This window comes from Falco peregrinus, chromosome 1 (genome assembly GCF_023634155.1).
Source record: "Falco peregrinus isolate bFalPer1 chromosome 1, bFalPer1.pri, whole genome shotgun sequence".
Classification (NCBI taxonomy): Eukaryota; Metazoa; Chordata; class Aves; order Falconiformes; family Falconidae; genus Falco; species Falco peregrinus.
In genome coordinates this window covers 190,917-216,072 of record NC_073721.1, presented here as the reverse complement: position 1 = coordinate 216,072, position 25,156 = coordinate 190,917, and the positions used below count along the sequence as shown (strand labels likewise).

General features: G+C 40.7%; 2 protein-coding genes across 3 annotated transcripts in view; one reads left to right on the top strand and one right to left on the bottom strand.

Annotated features, from left to right (window-relative positions):
- The first annotated feature begins 218 nt into the window (after positions 1 to 218).
- LOC101924946 (opsin-VA-like) lies at positions 219 to 11,541 on the top strand. Its single transcript, XM_027784689.2, has 5 exons — positions 219 to 579; positions 2,125 to 2,335; positions 2,932 to 3,045; positions 8,084 to 8,327; positions 9,452 to 11,541. Exons 1-5 carry the CDS (start codon positions 219 to 221, stop codon positions 9,671 to 9,673), a joined length of 1,152 nt encoding a protein of 383 aa, XP_027640490.1. The 3' UTR covers positions 9,674 to 11,541.
- Positions 11,542 to 11,552: 11 nt separating this feature from the next.
- CFAP46 (cilia and flagella associated protein 46) overlaps positions 11,553 to 25,156 on the bottom strand; it is a 99,209-nt gene continuing 85,605 nt past the window's right edge. Inside the window, exons 57-58 of one of the 2 annotated variants that reach the window (XM_055798875.1) lie at positions 24,345 to 24,417; positions 11,555 to 22,397 (exon numbers count right to left, since the gene is read on the bottom strand). In XM_055798875.1, coding sequence (XP_055654850.1) covers positions 24,390 to 24,417 — 28 coding nt within the window. In that variant the 3' untranslated portion in view covers positions 11,555 to 22,397; positions 24,345 to 24,389. Of the gene's footprint in view, positions 24,418 to 25,156 lie in introns of both variants that reach the window. The other variant, XM_055798865.1, reaches the window with a different exon arrangement.

The following is a 25,156-nucleotide window of genomic DNA, read 5'->3' as shown; positions in this document are numbered from 1 at the left end:
TTTCTCTCTCATCCCTGTTCCCACATTCACTGCAGAGCACTAAACTTTCCTCTGACCAAAACTTTGTTTCTGGGACTATTCCTGGAAAGCAGAAGCATGGAGAGTTTTTTCATGCTTCTGTTGGAGACAACAGATTTGTCCTTTTAATCCTGACTATTATTTACAGATGAGAGACTCCAGTATTATACAGTATTATTTTTGCTAGTGAGAGATAAACAATGGATGCATTCAGAGCACCTGAAAATGAGTCGCTGTTGTTCAGTTCCTCTGGTCCTGCCAGGTGGAATCCCTTCCATCATCCCTTGGACTCCGTCCAGCCCTGGCACTTCAGGCTTCTGGCAGCAGTAATGGTGGTGGTGACCTGCCTGTCGCTTGTTGAGAACCTGGCTGTAATCCTGGTAACTTTTAAGTTCAAGCAATTGAGACAACCTATCAATTATGTTATAGTAAATTTGTCAGTGGCTGATTTCCTGGTCTCACTGACTGGTGGCACCATCAGCTTTTTAACGAATCTAAAAGGTTATTTTTATATGGGATACTGGGCTTGTGTACTGGAAGGATTTGCTGTCACTTTTTTTGGTAAGCTTGATTTTATTTGTAATGATATGTTATTTTCCTTTAGCTTCCTTCGATGTATTCTGCTAGCTATCTTGCAGCTTCCCAAGTCTCTGACTTTGCATGCCTTTGAGCTCACTGCTTCTTTCCCCAGTTACATATATTCTGTGGTGGATCTCATGTGTGAGTGAATAACATATATCACTATCTCTGCCATATATCAGTGACTTGTTGCATGTATGCTGATCATCAAATATGTTTAATATAATGAGAAAAAGCTTGCTAATAGAATAAGACCGTTGTGGAGTTTTTGGTAAAACGGTGTCAGGAAAAAAATCACTATGTGTAACTATTCTCAAGGTTTGTATTGAGGTGTGTGCCTATATGGATAGGTAAGACAGAGAGAGAAAGAGTGAGTGGCTGCTCTTAAGCTGTGGAAAATATCAGGACACAGAAACATCCTGTGTTAGTTACCCTGCTGTGCTTCTGGGGATCCGTGACCTGTAACAGGCACTCCGCACACCTGCATTTTTTTGTGATTCTTTGGCTTGGCTTTGTTTTACTAACTAAACAAGAAGTATTAGAAGTACTCTAAAGGGGAAAATCCATACCAGAGTTCCCTGAGTAAATATATCTCTGCAGAATAAATGGGAAATAAGTTTAAAATGAGATGTTTACTTACCTGAGATAGGCATTCATTCCTGCCTCCCTCTTCCTGTTCCAGAAGCTGCACAGTAAAGACAGCCTTCTAACTCGTGTCACTGCTCTAAATCAAACACACTGCTGAACCTCAGCCTGAAAAAGACTCCCTCGTTGCACTCAGCCTGGTTAAGCTACGCAGAGGGAATGTCAGTGAGGGACAATGCTACTAAATCAGTTTGTGGCATGTAAGCCATGTCCCATGGAGAAGGATCAGGCTACTTTAAGATTTTGTTGGCTAACCCCATGATATGTGCCTAATAAACTGATAATTTGTTGTTGTGGCAGCTGTCTGTAGTTTAAAGACAGCCTGAAATATGACATTTCTTGCAAAGACAGTGTTTTGAAGATGTATCTTAATTTGTTGATTTGGAAGGTACATTTTTGTATTTACAAAATTTGCAAATTTACAGCTTTTCAGAGTAGAACTGAACGAAAAAAAGGAAGTCATCATCAGTTAAATGGCCTGATTGCCTGCTTGGTTTTGTAGTCATTGTACTGTAGACTGCCAAACTAGACAAATATGAAAATCTTGTGCTTTTAATAGACACTGGAATAATGCACATAGATTGCTTATCCTTTCATAACTTGAGCTGATGGAAGAGGTGCCTGAAGTGGTGGGTGGTCAAACACTGGAACAGGCTGCCCAGAGTGGTTGTGAAGTCTCTGTCTGTGAAGATACTCAAAACCCGCCTGGACTTGGTCCTGGACAACCTATTGAATGGACCGTGTTTGGGGGGTCGGGTGGTGGGATGTTGAACTAGATGACCTCCAGAGATACTTTTCAACCTAAATAATTCTGTGATGTGAGATGGTGTTTGCTTTTCAGTGAATCTACCCAATTTTTGATGCTGTGTTTTCTTACTATAGGCATTGTTGCTCTCTGGTCTCTTGCTCTGTTGGCTTTTGAGCGGTACATTGTGATCTGCCGCCCACTGGGAAATATGCGCTTAAGGGGGAAGCATGCAGCCCTAGGTATTGCCTTTGTGTGGACCTTTTCCTTCATTTGGACCATTCCACCAACGATGGGTTGGAGCAGTTACACCACCAGTAAGATTGGAACTACTTGTGAGCCTAACTGGTAAGGCCACTCTTGCAGAGTATGGTAAAGAAATGAAACTTGCAGCTCAGGGCATCTCAGGGGCAGGAATGTAAAGGAAAGGTTTAAAGATGATGTGCATCTCTGCAAGAATGGATATGAAGAAAGCTGTAACAAAACTGGGCAAAATTTGCCAAGAACAGATTTTAAAAAAAGAATTTCTAAAGGAAGGAGCTTCCATCTCTAATGAAAATAACATCCTATCTATACCTTGTGCTGTTTGTCAGGATTCAGAGGGCAAAGAGACACATCTTTCAGAAGACTGGACAACCAGGTCTGAGCCCATAGATGACTCGACTCTGAACAGGAGGTTGGACTTCATGTTCCCTCCCACCTGAATTGTCCCACAGTTCTATGATACTGTGCCTATGGTCGTAGGATCCTGTCCTAGCCCATGGCCAGGGAGATGGCCCAGGGCTCGCTCTGGTGGTATGACCAGAGTTGTAAACGAGCACTTTGAAAAAAAACAGTTGACAAAAATACTAGTGGCAGCTCTGAAGAGCAAAATTAATACTTCAAGAAAATAATAAGAACACATATTAGTAATACACACACAATGTATTTTCTGTTTTATACAGGTACTCAGGAGCTTATACTGACCGTACATACATTATTGCATTCTTCACCACCTGTTTCATAGTGCCTTTATTCGTGATTTTGGTATCCTATGGAAAACTGTTGCGAAAGGTAAGAAGAAGCATTTATAAGCAAACTTAAAATGTGTGTGTATGAAATATTTGGAGCATTTTGTGTTCCATTTTCTGTAAAGATCAGACATAAGCAGATCAAATTTCCACCAACAAAGTCACTCAGTTATCATCCTTACACACAGAAATTCATGCTATGGTTAGAAATTATTTCCTAAAGTGTGCAGTTTGCATCACTTATCAGTGCATCTCATTAGCCAAACATCATACAAATTAAAGAATGTCTGCCTCATAATTAAAGAAACTGAGTGATGACCCAGTATCAGTTTATTTACAGTTGTACTTCAATTCAGTGATGTTTGTTAAGGCTCAAACCAGGTAAATCACAATTCAGCTTGAAATGATAGTATTTGTAAATTTTAAGAGTTCTGGCCAATACTCTGTAACACTTACATGCAGAATAAGATGTAGCATTTTTAAATAATGTAATGCTGTTTGGTAAATAAAATATTAGATTGACCAGGAACATTTAAAAGACTTGAGAAATGCGTTTGAATTTTATTTAATGATTGTGTTGACCTGAACCAAAAGAGAAACTGTAAAAAGTGAAAAAGAAGTTCAGTAGAATAAGAAAAGTCCTTTCTGGGACAATGTTATTTCTATTTACTGCAAAGCTGCCTTGTCTTATTGCTTCAGTAATAAATTCAGTAAATTTCTTTAGATTACTGATGTTTTTAAAGTATTTGGAATCTTCAAATGCTTTTATTTATTCTGTGTCATTACACAGTAGAAGGGAAAGGCAAAAATTATTTTATTTTGTCATTGGAAAACACATATTGAAACATGTGTACCTCAGGTGACGTTGTGATTCCCCTAAATGGATTTTTCTTGATTTTGTCCAGGATGCATTTAGGGAGGAGTTAGTTTCAGCATGAAACACGAGAAGTTTCCCAGTTTGAATGTAAATTGCAGTACAGGTGCATTGCTGCTCACGGCACTCATGGTGAGGCAGCACGGTGCCTGCTGGTGCAAGTGGGGGACATGAATTACAAGATAGGGAGTTGCTTGAAGAAAATCCTTGTTGATGACTCAGACTCTCCTAAAATAATTGTAAAACTATGATTCTGTTATTCTGAATATCCAGAACTTTTATTAGTATTTTATTTCCCCCTGTCCTAACCTACCTGCAGAGGAAATGAAATGAAATGAAGAGAGAGAGCAGGGTGGCCAGACCTCCTGGCTGCAGCTGCAGCCCTCTCACTGCTGCCTGGGACGGCGATGCGGTCCTTAGGGAAAGAGCTCTGCCACTTGGCTTGGGAGCAGGAGGACAGCCACCCCATGGGGCTTCCGCTCCTGCCTGGGGTACACGCAGTGTGGGAACATGCGGTGGGTGGCAGGTGTCCCTCCCAGTGGACTGGTGGTCAGGTCATGGGTCCTGCTCTGCGGGGATGGGAAAGAGCCACCTCCAGAGGCTGTCCCTGGGAGGGAGAGCCCATGGGTGGCCTGGCATGAACGGGAGGGATGTTAACCCACCAGAGCAGGGAGGAAAAGAGACCACTTGCCAAGCACCCAGCACTGCGATGGGTCCTGCCAGAGCAGTGGCTAATGTGCTACTCAGATGCTTCAGGAGGTGCACAAAAGGGGTCATTTCCTCCCTCTGGGACACGTTAAGAGGCTGCAACTTCAAAACAAAGCAAGTGAGATGAGGAACGAGGGAGGCAATGAAGGAAGATGTCACCTCAGTCACAGCAGACGCCAGTGAATGGTCCATCTTGCCATTTGTGTCAAGTCAGAATGCCTTCTAGAAGACTGATTTGTGCCATGCAGTGGGTTGTAGCGTTGGCCTGGAGCCTGGTGTGATCTTGCTAAGCTGCCTTTCTCACTCCTCTCTCCATTTCCCAGAAAGAATAGCAATATTATTTTTAAAAATCACACTTTTCAGTAAGTTGTGTGTTTCACACTCCCCTGGCAGCTCAGTGACTCCGCAGACCGCACAGCCAGCAGACACTGGGGTGGCCTCTGAGCACCTCATCACAAATGATTTAGCTGTAGCCACCTGGCTTGTGCCAGTCCTTGCCTTTGGCTTTTGTGGGCCTTTACAGAGATGTAACCATCTGAGTTGGTCTCTGTTATTTAAAACAGCTTAAAGCACAGTCTGGTGTAGAAAAAGCCAACTGCCTGCAATATATTCTGTAAATATATAATGAATTGCCATAAGGCTATGTCTCACAACTAAGCTAATTTTTAAAAATCTGACTATGGTGAACAGAGAGAGACCTAGGCACCAGAACTGGGGTATTGAGGTTCCCAACCAACCCTCTTCCTGGATTTTGTCTCCCATGTTTGCCACACGACAGACTTGGTCCTGAGTGGCATTGTTTTGTCTCAGTGAAGTCTGCTAGTCCCTCAGTCCCTGTGTCCCCAGCTTTACAATGCCAATAGTAGCTTTCACTACAACTGCAGAAGTAGTGAAATAAATGAATCTTTAGGAAAAGCTCTAATCAATTTTTTACAATGGAGATAAATTATTATGGCAGTATTTCTTTGTTTGCAAGATAAAGCATCAGTACATGGTTCCTTATCAGTTTTGTGTTCTCAGACTTAAAGAGAAAGGACTTACTGCCATCCATGAAAAGCCATACATGAGAAAGGCCAGGCTGATATGAGACAAGCATGACACAGTCAAAAGCACAATCCTGGAGATTGTGTCCCTTCCTCAAGGTGCCTGTGCTTCTGCTGAAAGGGAGGCTGGGCTGCTCTCTATGTAGATGCAGTGTATATGAAAAAATGCTATAGCAATGTCATATATTGGCAGGGGATATCTTAGCTTTGCTCAGCACCTAACACCTAATACCTAAGAGCTTGTAGGCATTATGACAATTCATTGTTATTATTGTTTATTTTTGTTTAAAAAATGACATGAATTACAACTTTGTACAGAGGTAAGGACACCTTCCTCCCCAGGAGCTGTTTCTGTGTCTCTGTAAACACTAAATGTGTTAAATTATCTCAGTACGATGCAAGGGTTATTAGGGAAAATGTCTCCACTCAGTTCTAATGTTACTGTGGAAAGCTAAAAGGCCATATTACACCAAAAATTATTACTTTATTAGCATGTACTATTGCAAGACCTGGAACTAGTTTTTTCTAGAGCCATGCAGAATTATGTCATTAGTCACTTCCCACGTAAGCTAACATTATACATAACTGTGTTGTTTCACTAAGTCATCAGAACCAAAACAAGGATGCTTCCCAGGAAGACATTGTTTGACATCACATAGTCTCTGTCCCAACATCTCTGTCTGAGCTGCTTGCACGATCAGTGAGGGAAGAGGGAGAGCATTCCTGCTGAATGCCCCAATCCCACTGTGTCAGTAGATACAGATGCTCTTCTGGTGAAGGTCATAAAGCACCACAGAGCCTGACAGACTCTCCAGGATGCTGCTGGTTGCTTAGTCTGGTCTAAGCTTCACCCCTGGCAAGGAGGTCACAGACCCGCAGCAGAATGCTGCCTTTTGCACCCCATATTGCACACCTGGTTGTCTGTAACAGCTACATGAAACAGAAAGGGCTTGAATTCGGGCTCACTCCCTGCTTACGACTCACCAAGATGGCCTTCTGTTTCAGTAATGAAGTCACGACCATACCTGCAGCTAAACTGTTGCAGTTCCTGTGGGTAGCCGTAACAGCAGGCGTAGAGTGGGGGCTGGCTGAAAGCTTCTCCAGAGGCTAGCCAGAGCCTTTCACACCCTGTGGATGTGGTGGCTGGAGGCTGGCCAGGGCTCAGGTACACCAGGAAGAGGCAGCTGGGGAGACCAGCTGGGTGTGAAGCCTTGGGGTTGGGCTGGGGCTCCGCTGCTGGTGGGGGACAGGGACAGCTCAGCCACCTCACCTGAGTTATTGCCCCTCTGCTGGTGCTGACTGCAGCAGCCATGAGCCTGTCTTTCCAAACTTCTGACGGTGAAAAGTCTGTGGTCCAGGGCAAGAGCTTTGACTTAATGCCAGCACCTGGAAGTGGCCTGAATGAGAATTTGCAAGACGAGACTGCTGAGGCTTGTAAAAAGATGCCATAAAGACAATGCTGTACTTGGGCCCTCTGGCACAGAAGACAGTTTTGTAGCTAAGATTACAGCTGGTTGGCTGTAAGGCTGGTTCAAAGGTGTATTTGCTTCTCATATTTGCCTGTTATGGGATTATGCTGTTCATTATTATTTGCTGTGGATGAACTGGTTTGTCAGAACAGCAGCAAATGCATTTCACAAAAAAAACAGAAAAGGGGAAGAGGGGGATACTGCTCCTACCAGTATAGACAAAATGTTCTCTAGTCAGCTTTCCTGTAAGCCAAGAAGTCTGGCTTTGTTGGGCTTTGTGTAGATCCAAAGCTGCTGTAAGACGAGGTGCTTCCATTGAAGTTACCAACGTATTGCAAGTCGTATCACCCAAAAAAGTAGCCCTAATTTCTGTTTCATATTTTTAGTGACAACTTACTGTTATGGGATACTGCCAGTCGGTCATTCTGTCAGGGTCTGTTCTGTTACTTGGCATGCTAAAGAGAGGCCAAATCTTGTCTCTGATTTGACTAAAATCATTAGGATTACTTTTCTCACAGATTGAATTTAAAGGTATTTCTGCACTGCCTTGGGGTGGGCTGCGGCAGCAACCCATGAAGTTACCTGAGCTAGATTAATTTTCATGGGGCTGGACAGCAAATCTTTGCCATCACTTCACTCCTCATGACTTGGCTAAAGTTAGGTGGGAGCATCTCTACAGGCTGCAGTTGTGCCTGACTGCAATTAGATTTCTACACAAAGATTGCCCTAGTAATGGCTTTTTGATATCACTTTGATGATAAAAATATAAAGGTACTTAAGCAAAGGAAAATTTATTAATGACAGTATACAGTAATTCATGTCCCTCAGCAGTAACATTGACACCCTGTGGTTCAGGAGCAGCATCCTCATGTGCTGTCATACTCAAGAAGAGTAGGTTTTTCCTTCTAACATGGCAAATTGTTAGCCTGCTCACTACATTCATTGGTTGGAGGCCTTGTTGTTTGTTTTCTAGAATCTTCTGTCTTTTCTTTAAAGGTGTCAGATACACAAGGCAGGCTGGGAACTACCAGGAAACCTGAAAGACAAGTGACTAGAATGGTTGTTGTTATGATCATTGCCTTTCTAATCTGCTGGATGCCGTACGCCGCCTTTTCTATCCTAGTCACTGCATACCCCTACATTGAGCTGGATCCTTGTCTGGCAGCTATTCCAGCTTTCTTTTCCAAAACAGCTACTGTTTATAATCCAATTATTTATGTCTTTATGAACAAACAGGTACTGTATGCTCTCAAAGTGTCTTTAACAGTCATGTTTTGTTATTTTGTCTTGCTTTATAATGAATTATTTCTACCTACCAACATGTTAGTTAACTAACTAAAAAAAAAATAAATCACTGTATATCTACTTACTGGAAGATAGTGTCAGCCTCCGTGCATTATTAACATATGAATGTTAATAATTATTAGGTTTAGATACTACACAGGAAAATCAGCCCTTAGTGAACATCAGTTAGTTTTCTGTATGAAAAGTCTGTTTTCAAGACTGTCCCAGTACATTTTTATAATTCTTTAGGAATGCAACAGCAGTAAGTTGATTTTGAGGTGGGGTGGAAGTTTTCAATAGCTCGAATTTGTGTCGGGGAAACACAGTATCTGTGGTTGTATGTACAGGGAGGGTACAAGCATTGCATGTGCCTGTGGGACTGGGAGCTTCCTCCTCTGGAGGGAGAGAAGAGGACTGGATGCAGAGAAAAAGAATTGACAAAGGGATGAACCAGAGTGATGTGCATTCACTGGTAACAGGCATGACAATGAACTTGAATAGATTTATGCCATGAGTGTAGCTACTAAGAGTGGTGGCATCAAGCAGAGTATAAGCATGTAAGTGAATAGAAGAAAAATAGTAAAGTGACTGTTGAATAAGAAGTGATGAATACATGTATTTATTCAGTCCTGCAGAGAGGTATTGCTTGTCTCACATCCTATGGAAAGCACCCTGATCTCGCAATGCATGCAAGTTGTATGTTGGTCTTACCCTGCTCATGATATGAGCAGCATGGAAATAAACCATCTTTGAACACCTGGGTATTAACAAATGAAAACAACTCTTGAGCCTGGAGAAATGACCGATTATGTCCATTAGATGTGGTAACAAGCAGAAGAGCAAAACAATTTTTTAGAATAAGATTTTCCACTAGTCTGGGTCTTTTTAGAATGTCATTATTTTTCAGTTTTAGAGTTCTTCAGGGTGGCACAAGCAAGTATATTTTATGGGGCTGTTTATTTATATTCCCAACTGACTCAGGAGATAATTTCCAAGAATTTTAGCAAACTGCTTTATAGAGATATTTTAAAATTCCTTATGTGTTTTGATTGATCTACTTTGTTTCAACTTTCTAGTTCAGAAAGTGCCTGATTCAAATGTTCAGCTGCAGTGCCATAGAAACTGTGGAGTCCAACATGAATCCGACTTCAGAGAGAGCAATGTTAACCCAAGACAAAAGAGGCAGTGAGATGTCCACCATGGCAGTATGCAGCACCATTTCTAAGAGGAAAAACGGAGATGAATGCCTATCTTTTGCTCCTTTGGCAGCTTCGGAAAACAAAATCTGTCCGACGTAGGGTGGGAGATATGATCATTAATGCAGTGCTACAGCATATTTCCTTGTTACCATCACTTAATGCAAAAAATATTGTCAGGGGGGACATCATGCTCCTGTGGACACCAGCTTTTGCGATTCCAGGCTCCTGAGTGCATGTTCAAGTTTCTTGGCTCTGCATTTGCAGTCAAGTACCCGGCCATAAGGTGAGTCCCTTCCTCCACTGCATTCCTCTTCCCAATCCACAGCATGCTTGCTCTTGAAAATAACATTAGGGGAGCCCAGTGTTGCTGTACTGGCATGTAATACATTAAGGATAGGAGAGTTTTATGCTGATGACAGCTCCTTGGTCAGCTGGACAAAAACATGAAGTGGCACATGGCTTCAATAATGCTAATGAACAAATAAATAGTATATAGCACACAACTGACTCAATTTCAACCAATGGAGGTTCAGGGAGGACCAGCTCTGAGTACTTTTTTGGTTTGTTTGGGTATTTTTACTAAAAAAGCAGAGAAGGCCAGAGGCTGGTCTTACGTCTGTCCTTGATGAGAACCTCACTGGGGCACTACAACTACAATCTCCAGCAGCTTGGACAAGCCATCCAAACTCTCAAGCACTATTTTATTAAAACAAGCCTTATCAAGGGCTGTTCATGTCCTCTGTCTGCATTCCCTCTTTGTCAAGATAATCTTCTGTGCTTGTGGGAACTTTTGAAGTAAACTAAGCTGGACGAGATGATCATTGTAGGTCTCTTCCAACTGAGCTATTCTATTAACTCAACTTTACAAGAGGAGTTACAGAGCACAGTACAACTGCGCAGGAATGCTGGAGAAAGGGCCAGTAGCACAGCTTAGAGTTGTGAAGCTGAGATTTGTGGGACACAAGTTTTTCCCCGTATGTGCCTGCACTGTGCAGAGCTAAGATCTATCATGTTCTTGAGACCTTGTAGCTCCAAGTGACAGCTATTATTTCTGTTTCTTAACAATTACAATTTTCAGAAATCAGTGGGTAGAGAAAACAAGTATTATGTATGTGCTGGGCCACCTTACGCTGGAGCATGTCGGATGTCTGTATTTCTGTTGGCACATTTTTACTTTTCTCACTTCTGAGCTAGGCCATGCCTCTTCAGAAAGCATAAGCAACATCCTAGCCCAGTAGGCAACTTGCAGCAGCCAGTGGCACTACACTGCTGTTCTCCTTTGAGGAGCAGTTGTGCCTCTGTCCCTTCAGTCCTTAAATTCCTGTTTCTGCCTAAGTCACATCGTCATTACTTTTGAGCTACTGATCCTGGCGTAAATCATTAACTTGTAGTTACGTCTTTGATATCAGAAGCAAGGAGTACAACATAAATACACTTCCTGTAAACAGTGAAAAAGAACAGAAATTGCCAGCATTCCGTGGCTGTATTCGACCTCATATTTTTAATTCACACAATGACGTGCAGCAATATACTTAGCTTTAGCAGAATGTCACTGATGCACATGTAAGACCAAACAAGGCCATGGGTGTAGTAAAGACAGACTTCTCTTTTAAATAGCCTCTGATGAACATCACATGTCGCCAAGACCTGGCATATCAGATTTTGAATCCTATATAAGATCTATACTTACCTGAATGCATTTTAGAAGAAAGGGCAACAGCTGACTATAGTTAAATGCTTTACTATGGAAACCCATTATTTTTAGATAAGATGTTAATACAGTGTCAGTCGAAACAAATGTTGCTCCAAAGTGGTATAGAAAAGCTACACTAGCTACATCCTGTACAGGCCTTAGCAACAGAAATGTGATATGGAACAAATCATCCAGTGTTCTGTTTTACTTCAAGAAATTACAATTTCTTTACACAGAATAAAAGACACTTTGTACCAGATTTTTCTTCTCTTTTTATTTTGTAAAGTTACAGTTTGAAAAACTATATTGCCCTGAAAAGTGATGACAGGATATCTGGGATCAAACCTCATCCCAGGGCAGTACCTTGCTGAGCTGGAAGTCAAAAACCATTCCTGCAGTAGGTGGGGATATTGGTGGATCGGGGAAAGGTAATGCAGAAACCCAGGACAAAACATAGCCTGAAACCCTGGTATCTTGCAGAGGCTGATTTCTTTATATTTCTTATGCTCAAGAGAAGACAAAAGTGGCAGGTCCCTGCCATGGGTGGAGGGACAGGCATGGTCAGCATGGTCCTGCTCTTGGCATGACCACATGGACTGCTTGGCCAGTTCCTGCTTGTGTCCCTGTGCAGCATGCACACTGATGGATGTACAGGTAGTGCAGCCCCCCTATTTCTGCACAGCCCTGGCTTTCTGGCGTGTTTTGCTGTAGGTCTGTGAAGGCAGTCTAAACATTGAAGCAACAATGACAGTAACATGTGGGAGAAAGCGTGAGCTCTTCATTCCTCCTTCCCATCACCAGCCTTCTCATGGCGATGTGTTTGGGGAGGGGGTCCAGCCATCTGCAAACCTCGCCTCTAAAGCAAAGTGGAGCTTGGCAGGGGGAGGCAACAGTGTATCATCAGACATCCAAGACAAACATGTTAGAACAGGTAACTATGCGTACCTGCTTTAGGTAATTACTGATGATGTATTTTTTTCATCAAATACAATCTTGCTTTTAATAGACCCTTTGTAAGGGCATAGGTAAAATGTGATCCCTTCATCAAGCGCATTTCTGTAAAGCTTTCCTTTAACACTCCAAGTGGTCGTTTCTTTGGCCCTGCTCTTTTTCCCCTTTACCCAACTCCCCATTGCTCTCATAAGAGAGCGATGAGTGCAAAGGGCCCCAGTCATGGTCTTTGGTTTGCATCTTATAAAAGCATGACATAGCTCTTCGGACCTTTTCTACATGTCCTTTGCAGAATAAAAGTTAGGAAGCAACAGTTGACCATGAAAGGGGTGAAGCACACATGAAGTGCAGGGTAGCTCCTGCAGTTGGAGTCCAAGCAGGATGACTGCAAGGCTGGAGGGCAGGACTGACATGAAGTCATCCAACTGAGCTACTGGAGTCACTTGCTAGAGAGAATGAGGATATGGGGAGCACAGGATGGGTACCTATAGCATTGCTTCAGAAGCGTTATCTGTGTCATTGTGAGTTTTCCTTGCCCAGTGATAGCTGCTGCCATGCCACCACAAGGCATGGACGTGGTCTCCAGCAAAGGGCAAGGCATCAGGACAAAGGTGCTGCTGAACAAGTAATGCCTGGGGAGCATCCAGGGGCTCCCTTTATTTAGGCAGTCTGGGTAACTCTACCATGCTCCCTTTGATGGTGCAAGCCAGTGGGCGCTGTAGGAATGTCATGTTGTTGGGTACCTTTTAACATTTCCCACAAGGGGTAGCCATGACCATGCCATCCAGGCCCCACCATCCCATACCCTGGAGGTGTCAAGCTGTGTTGCTATTTGACAATTCCCTTTCTTAGAGAAATTTAGTTGCAAGATGTAGAGAAGTAATTTGTAACATTTCGAGAACCTAATATTTAATAAGAAATTTTTATACACTGCAATTTTCTTCTTAACTCATCCTGGACTCAAAATTAATCAGAATTTTATAATTTTTATTTTTTCTGGGTAAAAGGATTGTTCACATTCAAATGCCCTGGTATAAATTTGAAATGTTAAGATCCAAAGAGGGGACTTTACAAATAAGCTGCACATGTGAGAATGTGTAAGACATCCATGGTCTTTGTATTAATCTCACAAAATTTCATGAGGTGATTGTCTTTTACAGTATAATTCTGGCCTCACTGGGCTTGAACTTTTGCAGTGCTTGATCTTAAACCCAGATTATGAACTTCATTCTGATAGCCACATCCTTTCATGATCCATACCCTTTACCATTAATCCTTTGTGATCTAGAACAGAAAAGTGAATAGATGTACATGCCTCTTTAAAATGTTTTGGAAATACTGTGATGCAGTAAGGTAAGGTAAGGTATTCAGTTATTATTTGTATGCATATTTTTGTGCTCATCAGTCTGTTAAAACAGTAAGGTATGATTTGAAGGCAAAAATTCTTGCATTGAAGACTCAGAATTTCTCTTTGAAGAATATGTTGACCTAGGTTAATCACATGTTAATGGTGCTGGATGTATTAAATCATGAAGAATTGGCAGAAGTGTTAGTCTTTAATTAAAAGAAACAATTACTTTATCTCCTGAGAAGGTGAGGATATATAGAGTATAGCTCTGTAGTACAAAATAAAGCATCAAACCTTAAGTAATGGCAAAGAAAAACACAATGTAAAAATGCATGGAAAACCTTAGAAAATAGCAAGTCAATATCAGATTCACCATCTGATAACTGGCTATTATCATCCTTAATGTAAGTCACTTATGATGAAGCGGTGAGCTTTTTAGACTGTTTCACCAAGGAAAAGTTGGTTTGCACCTGTAAATTAATTAAGGACACCAGTTTGTAAAGATAGTAAAAGACAGCATCTTCAACTAACAACAATGGAAACACACCCACTGAATACACTAGTATCAGTGTGAGGTTAGCCGTGGGGCACACTACCATTGTGCATGGGGGGGTGGATAGTCTGACATCAGGTGTCGAATGACTGCGCTCAAAAATTATGGGGGAGAGTATTCATAAAGGAGTGTCGTGGCAGTGCTTACCTGTCAGCTACAGGGCAGTCAAATAACCTTGGCACTTTTATGATGAAAAGGGAGAACTGCAGCACAACAGGGAAAAAACAGGAATCCTCAGAATGAAAGAACATACAGGAATAGACTGAAAAGCCATGACATTAAGCCCTGTTTCCTTTTGCCTGGTCATAAGCAAGTACTAGAAAGAGAAGGCACGATTTTCTCCCCAAGTCAGGTGCAAGAGCCCACAGTGCCTATCTACCTGCAGCACCCCTGCAACAGCCACCCCAATACCTTCACAGTCAAAAGTTCAAACATGATTTTGGTTTTGGTGCAAAACCAATTGTTATGTAAGTTTTTTTTCATGGGAAACAGTTTTGAGATAACTTTTGGGGATTGACTTTTAGAAAAAAAAAATTTAAATTTTTTTTAGAAACTGCAGCACTTTTGTGTACTTTTTGGTTACTAAGTATGGAAGATAATATCAAAACATGGGAAAAAATCCTGTTTTCCTATACATTATTAGAAGCTTCATATTGTTGCTGTTCTCTGGATGGCTCATAAAGCAGTGGCAGTATACTTTTCACAGAGAAGTCTTTGTCGAAGTGTCAGTTTTCAAAATGAAAGCAATTTTAGCCAGTTTCTTATGGATTGCAATCAACTGTTCTGCTGTTATTCAGGTCGTTAAGAACAGGTCTGACAGTAGTATTTAGACATACAGAAGATAAAAAGTGTTCACAGGCTTCACAGTCAACTCAAATTTAGAGAAGCATTGTATGGATCCAAAATGGCACTGAAGATGATGGCAGATAATTCTAAAAAAGCAAATTAAATTGTGTTAAAGATGGTTACACTTGCACTCAGCGACAGGGGTAACAACAAATGAGGAGCAGTTAGGACAGAATTATAGAGACTCTTGCATGCACTGCAATAGGTAGTGTGGATGTCAAAGGAGTATGACTAAAATATAATAGACTGCATGGTTACATAAGATAAGGCAACACAGTAGTAGTGGCCAGAGGAAAAAACAAGATTAGATATAATAATAATAGTAATAATAACAATAATAACAACAATAATAATAATTTCAGCCATGGCCAGAATATTTGTGCCAAAGTGAAACAAAGATGGTTCCCCAGGTCAGAGGAGACAGTTTTTTCATTGTTGTTAACAGGCTTGTGGGAGAAAGAAAGCAGCAGCTGCAGCTGTGCAAATCTTAGAGGTTATCATACAGTTTCGGACACACAATTTTGAAAATAATTATGACACATTCAGAAACAAAGGCTGGATAAAACACAGGACTGGGAAGGATAGAGACACATTAGAAATAAAAAGCTATTTCTACTACCAACAGATTTGCATGCTGTTAGTGAGGACAGTAGAGGAACCCACAGGAGTGGAGGCATTTGCTTAGGTTATGCAGGAAAAAGTGGATTTAACTAAGAGGGTGGTGAGCTACGGAGAAAGCCTCATGCCCTTAGTGACTGGTCAAGGACTTGTAAGGAAAACAATGTTTAGCAGTCTGAGATGCAGTGCGGGATGTTAGGATGGATGTAATTAGTACCACAAAACAAGTGGGAAACATAATCTGGAGAGCTAGGTTTATAGATGTTAACAGGCATTTCCTGATAAGCAATTTATCAGGCTGAAACATGTGAAAGCCTGAGAGAGGGGGTGTAATCTGAGCCATAGAGGTAGAATGTGGTAGATGACTTGCCACCAACTTGCACGAGTGTCAAAGACACAAGGTGATGCTGAGTGCAGTGCACCCAGCAGCTTTCTGGAGAGAACCATTTTTGCATTGTCAAAAGGATGAAGCAGAGAAGCAGGATAAATTGAAGAGGTAAAGAAAGCATATGAAAGAAATAGGCGTAAGCAAGCTTTTCTTCATAGTATATTAGGAACAGCATGAAGGTATCAGTAGTTTATTTACAACAGTGAAGTTCATAATTTAAGTAAATATACTGAAAAACACCCGAGCAGGATCTAAGTGACACACAAGGGTTCATCATCTAAACCTGTGCTCCTAATGTGAAGTTCTTTCTTGATTCTTTATGGAGAAACAGTTCCTGTCTCATTCCACGTGTAGCCCAGGGCCCAACTACCACTGTCAAGATCGGAACTGTACTCCTTTAGCACCAGCCCCTCCAGCACACTTTAATGGATTACATTTATGGTTGTCTTGTATCATTTTGCCACTCTATTAGATAAACACTCTGACATGCAGCAAGCACAGACATAAAAATGTAAGCTGCAACAGGGTGATATGAAAATTAGTGGTTCTGGACAAATAGGAAATCAATATTACAGTCTAATTAGTCTTCATTTCATTTGGAGAAGGAATTAATTAGTCTTAATAGGACCACAGAGGCATCACAAATGTTTTCTTTCAATAAAGCAAAGCCTATGTTGAACAACAATTAATCAATCATTCACATAAAACACAGGGTGTCAGCAGTATTTCTGATTGTCCATTTTTCAGGTCCTCACAAGTATTTTCTGTTAAGGGCCAGATTTTTTGGGGGTTATTAACATGAGTACTCTCATAACCATGGGCAAAGCCATCTTCTTGAACAAGGCATTGGTTCTTATCTTCTGCATGTATGGACAAATTTTTTTTATAAATGTTTACCAATTCTTCAGCATTAACATTCCCTGTCTCTAGTGAGAAGCTGTCTCTATGAGAGGTTCCCCTTTCTGATATAAACAAGGAATAATAGAATCAGCGTGAGTTTTCATGTAAAACATCTTCAGTAGTGCTTTTCAGGAGGAGGATAACTCAGAGGGCACTTTTTAAAACATGTGAACAACCTGATGCATTGGTAGTAGTCCAACCAAACAATATTAGCCCTGAGACAGTCTTATAGAGTTCCCCGAAGTTGGTTGTTAAGCCTTTCAATGTAAAACAATTCAAAAGCTTTCAGAACTACAAGTAAAAAAAGGGGTGGGAGGTGGGCTCTTTTTATTTGAGTTACACACAGTGACTTAAGAGAGAACTCTTGCATTATGTGGTAAGAGCATAGCATGAATATTTTACTGTATACAAAAAGTAGGTTATGCAATGAACGGTGTTAAAGATCGTAAGATTTCATGACTAAAAGGTGTGAATGCTGCCAAAGTCAATGTGCTCACACTTGATCGTCGACCAACAGCCTTGTGCCCTTGAAGTTTTGTTCTGCTAGCAAGAGTATGCCTAGAAATCACATCTCTTTTCTAAAAAATGTTTTATAGCATTATGTACAGTTTGCAAAATTAGCAACCTAACACTACACCATTCTTCTGCTTCGTGTTCGTTTATTACATTTTAATGATGTCAACCTAGACAAAATAACTGCTCTTCCTATAAATCTTCCATGACATTGGGGGATAATTACTTTGTGTTTTTGCTTAAAAACATCAGCAATAATCCATCAATTTGCTTGCTTATAATGGAAATAGCATTTTTTAAAAATATAAATTATGGTTGCCGTAAGAGCTACTGTTGTGTTATGGTCATGGTCACGCCGGTTCCTTTGGTCTGAAAGGCACTGACAATCAAGGCGAGGTAAACGGTTTACTGAGTGAAAAACAGAAATTATGGAAAAGGTAATAGTGATCTTAGGACCCTTCTGAAGCTGGGAACCCCAGCTGTTTCAGCATGGAATGAGACCCTCCTTGCAGATCACGGCTGCTGACAACCCATCCGTGATGAGGTGTTCCAACCTTGCTGTTCGTCACACCTTTATGGTACTCTTCCAAGTATACCTGTACAACGCTGAACTTTCTAGCAGGCTCACCTAGATTCACTGAGAGCGTTACACTCTTCCACATCTCCATAGAAATGAGCTCTTACAAGCACCACATACAGGTGGTATTGTTAAGGGCAGTGTATACTAACACCACAGCATGTGCTCAGGTTATAGAGCAGGTCACCCGTGCTAACAAAGGGGCCTCTACAGCCAAGGGCTGTGGTTACACTCTGCCTAGGTTCTGCTTGAAATCCCAATCTCGCGGTTACAATGTCTTCTGCAGTGGCCCACCACAGGTGCTCTGCATTTATAGTTGTGCCAGCCCTTCCTTGTAAAAGGAAAAAAAAAAAAAAAAAGTACAATTCTGTTCTCAAGGCTGTATATTCTTGAGAAACAAAACCAAGTTCCTGGCAGAATTTTGGCATGGTGGTGTGGCTTAACCCCAGGCAGCAGCTCAGCCCCACACAGCTGCTTGCTCACTCCCCCCAGACGCAGGGGAGAGAACCAGAAGTGAGGAAAACAACTTGTGGGTTGAGATAAAAACAGTTTAATATGTTAAGCAAAAGCTGCCTACACGAGCAAAGCAAAATAAGGAATTCACTACTTCCCATCAGCAGGCAGGTGTTCAGCTTTCAAAATCAAGTATTTCAGTAAGAGATAAAATGCTGAGGTTTAAAAGTAAATGATCCAGGCTATTTTCCATAGCCTCAAATCTACAGGAAGGGTACATTTTAAAAAGCCACAAGATAAACTCACCTCCCCACCCGCCAGCAGGGAAGAAGGCAAGGGCTTGACCACTGAATGATGTGCTGGTGCACTTTAAAAAGTTTTCATGTTTTTGCTCTGGCAACAAACCACAGCTTCTCTATTGAGTCACTACTGCTTTCTGAAGATACATATATCTTAATATGCAGATTTTGGTTCTCCTAAAATGACATGTAACTGCAGAGCCCTGATACAGGAGATACTACCCGCTGAAAGTGAAAGGGCATGGAGAAGGGCAGATTCTTATTAAGGACCAGCTCTACCAAAAGTTCATCATAAGCATCATTATTCCAGCATAGCTCTGAAGTAGGGGAGATGGAAATTAACCCCTAATTCATCCATTTGCATCTTATGATAATCAGGTTGCTCCTTTTGCAGATATTTTTACCTTGTTTTTTGGTAAAAATGCACTTGATCACATGTCAAGAGTTTCCACTTTTGAATAATGAGACCTTGTCCTTGCCTACACTGAGTCTCTATTGACAAGGGCTCTGAAAGCAAAAAGGCAATTAGCAATCAAACCAAGTTTGATAAACACATTTCTGCATGTTTCTGGCTTTAGCTGCAATATTAATTCCCACTTTTTCTTTCCTGCTTTCTCTTCCATTCACTTCTTCTCCAGGCTCAGACCAAAACCCCCAAAATAAACCACTCCTGATGGTCTCCTTCAGCTTGCTCTTACCTGCAAATCTGTGACACCACTCAGAGGAGACCTTTTCTCATAACAAATACACTTATAAAGGAGGGAGGGTTTTGATGGGATCCTTCAGTGAGATGAGATGATTTGTCTCAGCCTAAGCAGGTCCAGCATTTACATATGCTTTCAGTCTCCATCATACTCCTCTACCACTATTCCAACCTGACTGTTCCTGCAGATGTATGCAGGGCAGACAAGTTTGTTCACAGGCTAGCTGGAGGAATAAAATACATATCCATCAGCTAAAACCTTTTCTGTTTAATTTTGACCTCAGTGAAAATGATTATCCAAGAAAACAGTCATGAACATTAACAATAATTCCCATCTCAATTATTGAGAAATATAATTTGTAAATGATTAGTGAAGAGAAGATTCTTAGAAAATTTATGATAGCGTTCTTTATTAAAATACTTTGTATTATAAATTGTACTATTCTTTCTCTTTATTACATTTATAATGAAGCCTTTTTCCTTTGTCACAAAGAGTTAAAATCTGTAAGAGAATTTAAGAGCCTTTCAGTAATTTGGCACATCAGTTTTAGCTCAGCTATTATCTAGCTGCATCCAGATATTAATGTAGTCATCTCTCTTTAGTCTCAATGAATTGCTATAAAAATGTCAAACAATTAGATTATATTGGCGAACATAGCCCTGTTTGATTGAGTACAGCTGTAGGCCATGTCCCTTGAATCACACTGATGAAGAAGCAGAAAGGCTTGTAGAACTCCAGTGCAAATTTATTTCAATATACATACCATTTAGGTTTCCAATGTCCGTACCTGCAATACTAATAACCAAAAAATGCTAAATAGGTATTTTCAGATGGAATAAAAGTCAATGTCATTCAGGACAAATACTAATGGACTCTGTTGGAGGAGAAAGAAAAATACCTATAAAAACAGCACAGAAGCCAGTATCTGGTACAAACATTGACACTGCTCCATTGTGACTATACCAAAAGAGCAAAATTAAGATCTCTGTCACTTATGGGAATAGCACTGCTTAAGTTCTGTCTCTGCCTGGACCTGAAAATATAACATATTCTTTTGTGTCAAGAAAGCCATCAGTGTATAAATACTTCATAGAGATACAAATGCCTCAGTGTTGGCTTCCATGCTGTTTTGGAAGACGGCAAGACAGTGGACTTGCCTTTATCTGCATGTATAATGTGTGCACCTAGTTGCATGTGCAGCCCTGTCACTGAACACACAGGAAGGTACAAGTCCTTACAGGTGAAATACCTCTCAACCATCTGGTGTCCATGTTGCCTGTTTGCAAGAGAACACTCGAAACACACTCAAAGTATGTTTAGAGTGGAGATGTTTTATTCTGCACAGGGTGCTCAGTGTATTTACACAAATCAAGCACACCTACTAGGATCCTTCATCAAATCTTTATACACAAAAGTTACAAAGCTCCACCTAACTAATCCAATAATTCCACCTATCTAATATGTATTTATTGTGCTGAGCTAACCGAGTTTTCTGTGCCTGAGTGGGAACTGCTGAGCCAGCAGAAGTTTTTTACGCTTGCATGGGGGTCTCAGAGAGTCTTCAGTGGTGGTCTGGGGAGTAGTACCACTACTCTTTTTATCCATTTATGGTCATATGTCATCTGAGGACACCAGAGCACCTCTTTATCTTGCCAGTTTCTCGTTAACAAGATTTATATCCTTGGTCCAGGAATGCTGTCCTACTCCCCTGGAACTTTCTGGTCTTCACTCAGTCATTATCTGTTTTTTAAAAAGCTATAAAGTGTATTATAGATACCTCTTACTCCAAATCTCCACAGATATTTACATAGGTTCTTTCATGGTTAATTTCTGACTTTCCTGCTGCAGATTCAGCATCATCCACACAGACTACATGTGGCCACTAAAGTGATGCCATTAAAACTTAAAAGCCAAAACCGGTCTCTGTTCCATATATGATAAAAATTAAGAACATGGTTAAGTTGTTCACATTTTGCTAGAACAGACACACAACAGGCAAAATACTGACAGTGTATCTCCATGGTATGGTCTTCCTCAGCTGAAGAAGTCTGTGCCCACTCTACCTACCGCAGCAAATCTTTATCCATCTGAGCTCGTCTGGAGCAGCTGAGTGGAGAAAGAATGCACCTGTGATGTTTAGAGTGTAAGTTTACAGGCTCATCATTATAAACAAAAAGGCCCAGTGAGGATCTGATGAACAATAACAGAAAAGGAACTCTAGTAACCTGATCAGTGTGAGGAGTCAAGCAGGTTGTTACACTTGGGGCTATCAAAGGAGGACTGTCAGCCGGTTGCCCTGGGATGAAACTCATCAAGATGGGTCAAGGAGAGAAACTCCCTTCCTGTATGCCTTGGAGACTGAAGGGGGTCATTGCCTACAGCAGAATATTGAATGCAAGGGAAAAGCAGTTGGAGAGTTCTAAAATCTAGTACGAGATGTTTTAAGGTGTTTATGGGAATTGATAAGACTCATGGGATGCTTAGAGGAACAACCAAAGCTGGGCAAAAGAAGGGCTCTAGATTTATCAGGTGCAGGGAAATAGAGAGGAAAGGGGCTAGAGGGGGTCAGTTGCATGTAAACAGGCTGCTAGTCAGTATGTTGTCTGAGACTGGCACTTGATCCCCACAATCTATTCTATCTTCTCATTAATCTACTTCTAACTGTATTCTGTGTGGGTGTGCTCTCTGTTCTGAGTGGGCATGTGTGAACATGAGTAAAATTCCATTTACTAGTAAGCAAGTAAGAACTTCATTCATATGAAAGTTTTAAGTTTTCTCTTAAAACTTTCCATTCCATTAGCTAGTGAGTAGGATAAGAAGTCTGAGTACCTGCAACTGCAGTAGGGTCGTGAACATCCAAGGCTTATATGTTCAGGTGTTGGCAACAGGGGAGATTACACACTGCGTAGACTGAGAAATAGAAACTGAGCCTTGATCTGACATTTCTGGGTTCCAGGGAGAAGCTCACCAGCAGGAATAGCTAGAGGACAGACATCAGACAAAAATGTGTCATACAATACAATAGCAAGACTCAAAATTACTTAGCTAAAGCAAAATGACAAGAGAAAACACTTCCATTTACTTTTGCAAGACATAAAAGTAGTGGTTGCTATACATGACAATGAGAGTACCAGTTTACATTTCTTACACATTGTGACCGATGCACTAATGCAGGAATCTACTTGCTTTCTTGAAAAATCATTTCATGGCACTCTACCTCCGGTAGTGATGAAAGCTGTCCAGTGCTGGGAATTTGGGAAGCATTACTGTGCTGGACAGGGATAACTGCATGGAAAAGATGGAACTGTTCTCGCCAAATCCTTTCTGAACTGAGTCATCACATTTCCTAAATGTGAGTATCACTGATTTGGTAGGTGAGAGCTCCTACAAGAGCCAAGATATTTTCTTTTAGCCTTTTATGAATTATTAGTCAATAATGAAGACAGTATGTTTAGATATTTCTTATGACTTCTAAGGGACATTGGGGTCCTGATCAGTGACCATGTAGTGGAATAGTTTTTCCTCTATTAAATACTATGCCAGTATCATGCTTATTGCTATCTCCAATTTAGCTGCTACCTCACTATCAGGATTGACCAGATGATGACAGATAGCCATCTACACACCTCAGCTGCAGCATACATCATTCTTATCATATATTCTGTAAGCTAGTTCAAGAGTTACAAGTCCAGATAAGTTCTGAAGACATGACTGAACTGCACGTATTTTTGGAAACCCATTCTCTTCTTCCAATAGAAACTCTTAGTTAATTCTCTGACAGTGTATTGACAGGTCATTAATAAGTACCTGTCACATCAGTAGAAGAACAGACTGTTCTGGCTGCTCCAAGAATGCTGAGAACTTCAGTAGACAAGCTCATTAATAGTAGAATAGTAGAACAGTCAAGATGTCTCCTCTGAACAGACTAAATGTTTTCATCACAAACTTTTTCCCTGCACACTCCTCTTCCAGGATATTGCAGATTACAGCTGCCATTGTCACTGTTCTCTCACCAAGTTCACTTTATACTTCCGAGCTTGTTCTCCATGCCATCCATAGCAGTTCTCCAAACGAACACTTCTGGCCTACAGTATGAAACCATTTCCCCTTACTGACGGTGATCATGCCTTCATTGTGCTAATCAAGACAAACTGTGAGCAGGGATCCATCTCTTAAAATGTTGGCATTAACCAGAAGAAGAAGACAGAGAAAAGCATTGTGGACACTGTCACTGTGATATGATTAGTAAGATCTAGTACCCGGTACCCAGTCAGAGAGTAGAACACCCATAGTATGAAATATTTTCATAAGTAAGTCAGTACAGCTTATGACTGTCCAGGAAAATTATTAGTTGCACTTTGTAAAAACCCAGTTTGGGGTGGGTTTTTTTGCTGCAGCTCTCACTGCAGTGTAGCTACTATTGACATACTTGTGCAAATAAGAAAAAAAAACACCCAAAATTAAAAAGAATTTTAGACATTGATGGACCTGTTTTAGTTAACTTCAGTGTCCTTATCTTTAGTTTATTTCAGTGCACCAGTAGCATGGAAAAGTTGTTACATCACCTCTCGAATCATTGAATTGTTGAATATGGGTACAGTAGGCCCATAAAGAACAGAAGTCTGAACCATCCATTCTGGGAAGAAACTTGTCTTGTGACAGTAACTTTACTGCCTTTAAAAAAATTAAGTCATCGAAAAGGCTAGAGGGAAATACAGGAATTATAGAAAATATTTGCACATGTACGTTCAGAAAATAAACACCAATTCCTAATTAGTGCAGCCCTGCTGGAGATTTCTGCAAAAGCTGTTCATCTTTGTGGACATCTAGTTTCACCTAACAATTCCAAATGGTAAATGTCAAGCATGAGACCCATCAGGAAAAGTGAGAGGTCACCAACATTTGGTTATAGGAAAGAATGTACTACCAGAACTCAGTGCTGATCTCACTTTCAGTTTCATCTTGCCAGTTCTCACCTTCTTCTGCCATCACCTGTCAGGCTGGAGCATTATATGAAATAGAGGAAAAATAAATCATAGTCGTAATTCAGTAATAAAGGAATATTTCTCTAAATATTTCCCATAGTAATGGACACTGCCACCAAACTGAACAGCTAAGAAAACAGGGGCATGTCATGTTTGAAAATTTTCAGAAAGCTAGTCAACTATGTACAATTTCTATTAACAACACCTTCCTTTGCTGATGGTGACTCAAAGCATTAAGGTTGAAGATTATGACTGCTGAAGATTATTTCCCTTTTAAGTTCTTGTATCTTCTTAGCTGAGGATATAGGCCTTTACTTCTGAAAGGGGTCTTCCATTTTGTAGGCCTCAATGGTACTGAACTTAACCCTGGCTTACTGTACATATACTCCCTTGACAGTGGAAGAATACATTCTATGGTAGATGTACTACTGTGATTACAGCACTTAATTATCTTTAAATATCTACATATATATAATAATAGCAAGATTCAGGGAATATTGTAATTGATATTTTACATACCAGAAATGTTGTGAACATATCATACTGCATTTTTGTAAGATTAGGATGATCTAAAATTATTTTTGGTACCATAAGTCTTAGGCAACCCTCTGGAAAGCTGCAATTTATTAAATTTGTTTACTCTCTTTTTATACGTAAATGAAGACTTTTGTGACTACTGCTTTTGAAAATGGTACCTACTAGGTTCATGACAGACCACCCATGTTCTGCTCTCACTGGCAAATATCTACTCATT

What these genes read in the sequence shown, in the direction of transcription:
- LOC101924946 (XM_027784689.2), top strand. Translation starts at nt 219, where the DNA reads ATGGATGCATTCAGAGCACCTGAAAATGAGTCGCTGTTGTTCAGTTCC. An exon ending in ATTTGCTGTCACTTTTTTTG is followed by an intron (nt 580 to 2,124) that starts GTAAGCTTGATT and finishes TTCTTACTATAG; the next exon opens with GCATTGTTGCTCTCTGGTCT. An exon ending in AAACTGTTGCGAAAGGTAAG is followed by an intron (nt 3,046 to 8,083) that starts AAGAAGCATTTA and finishes TGTCTTTTCTTT; the next exon opens with AAAGGTGTCAGATACACAAG.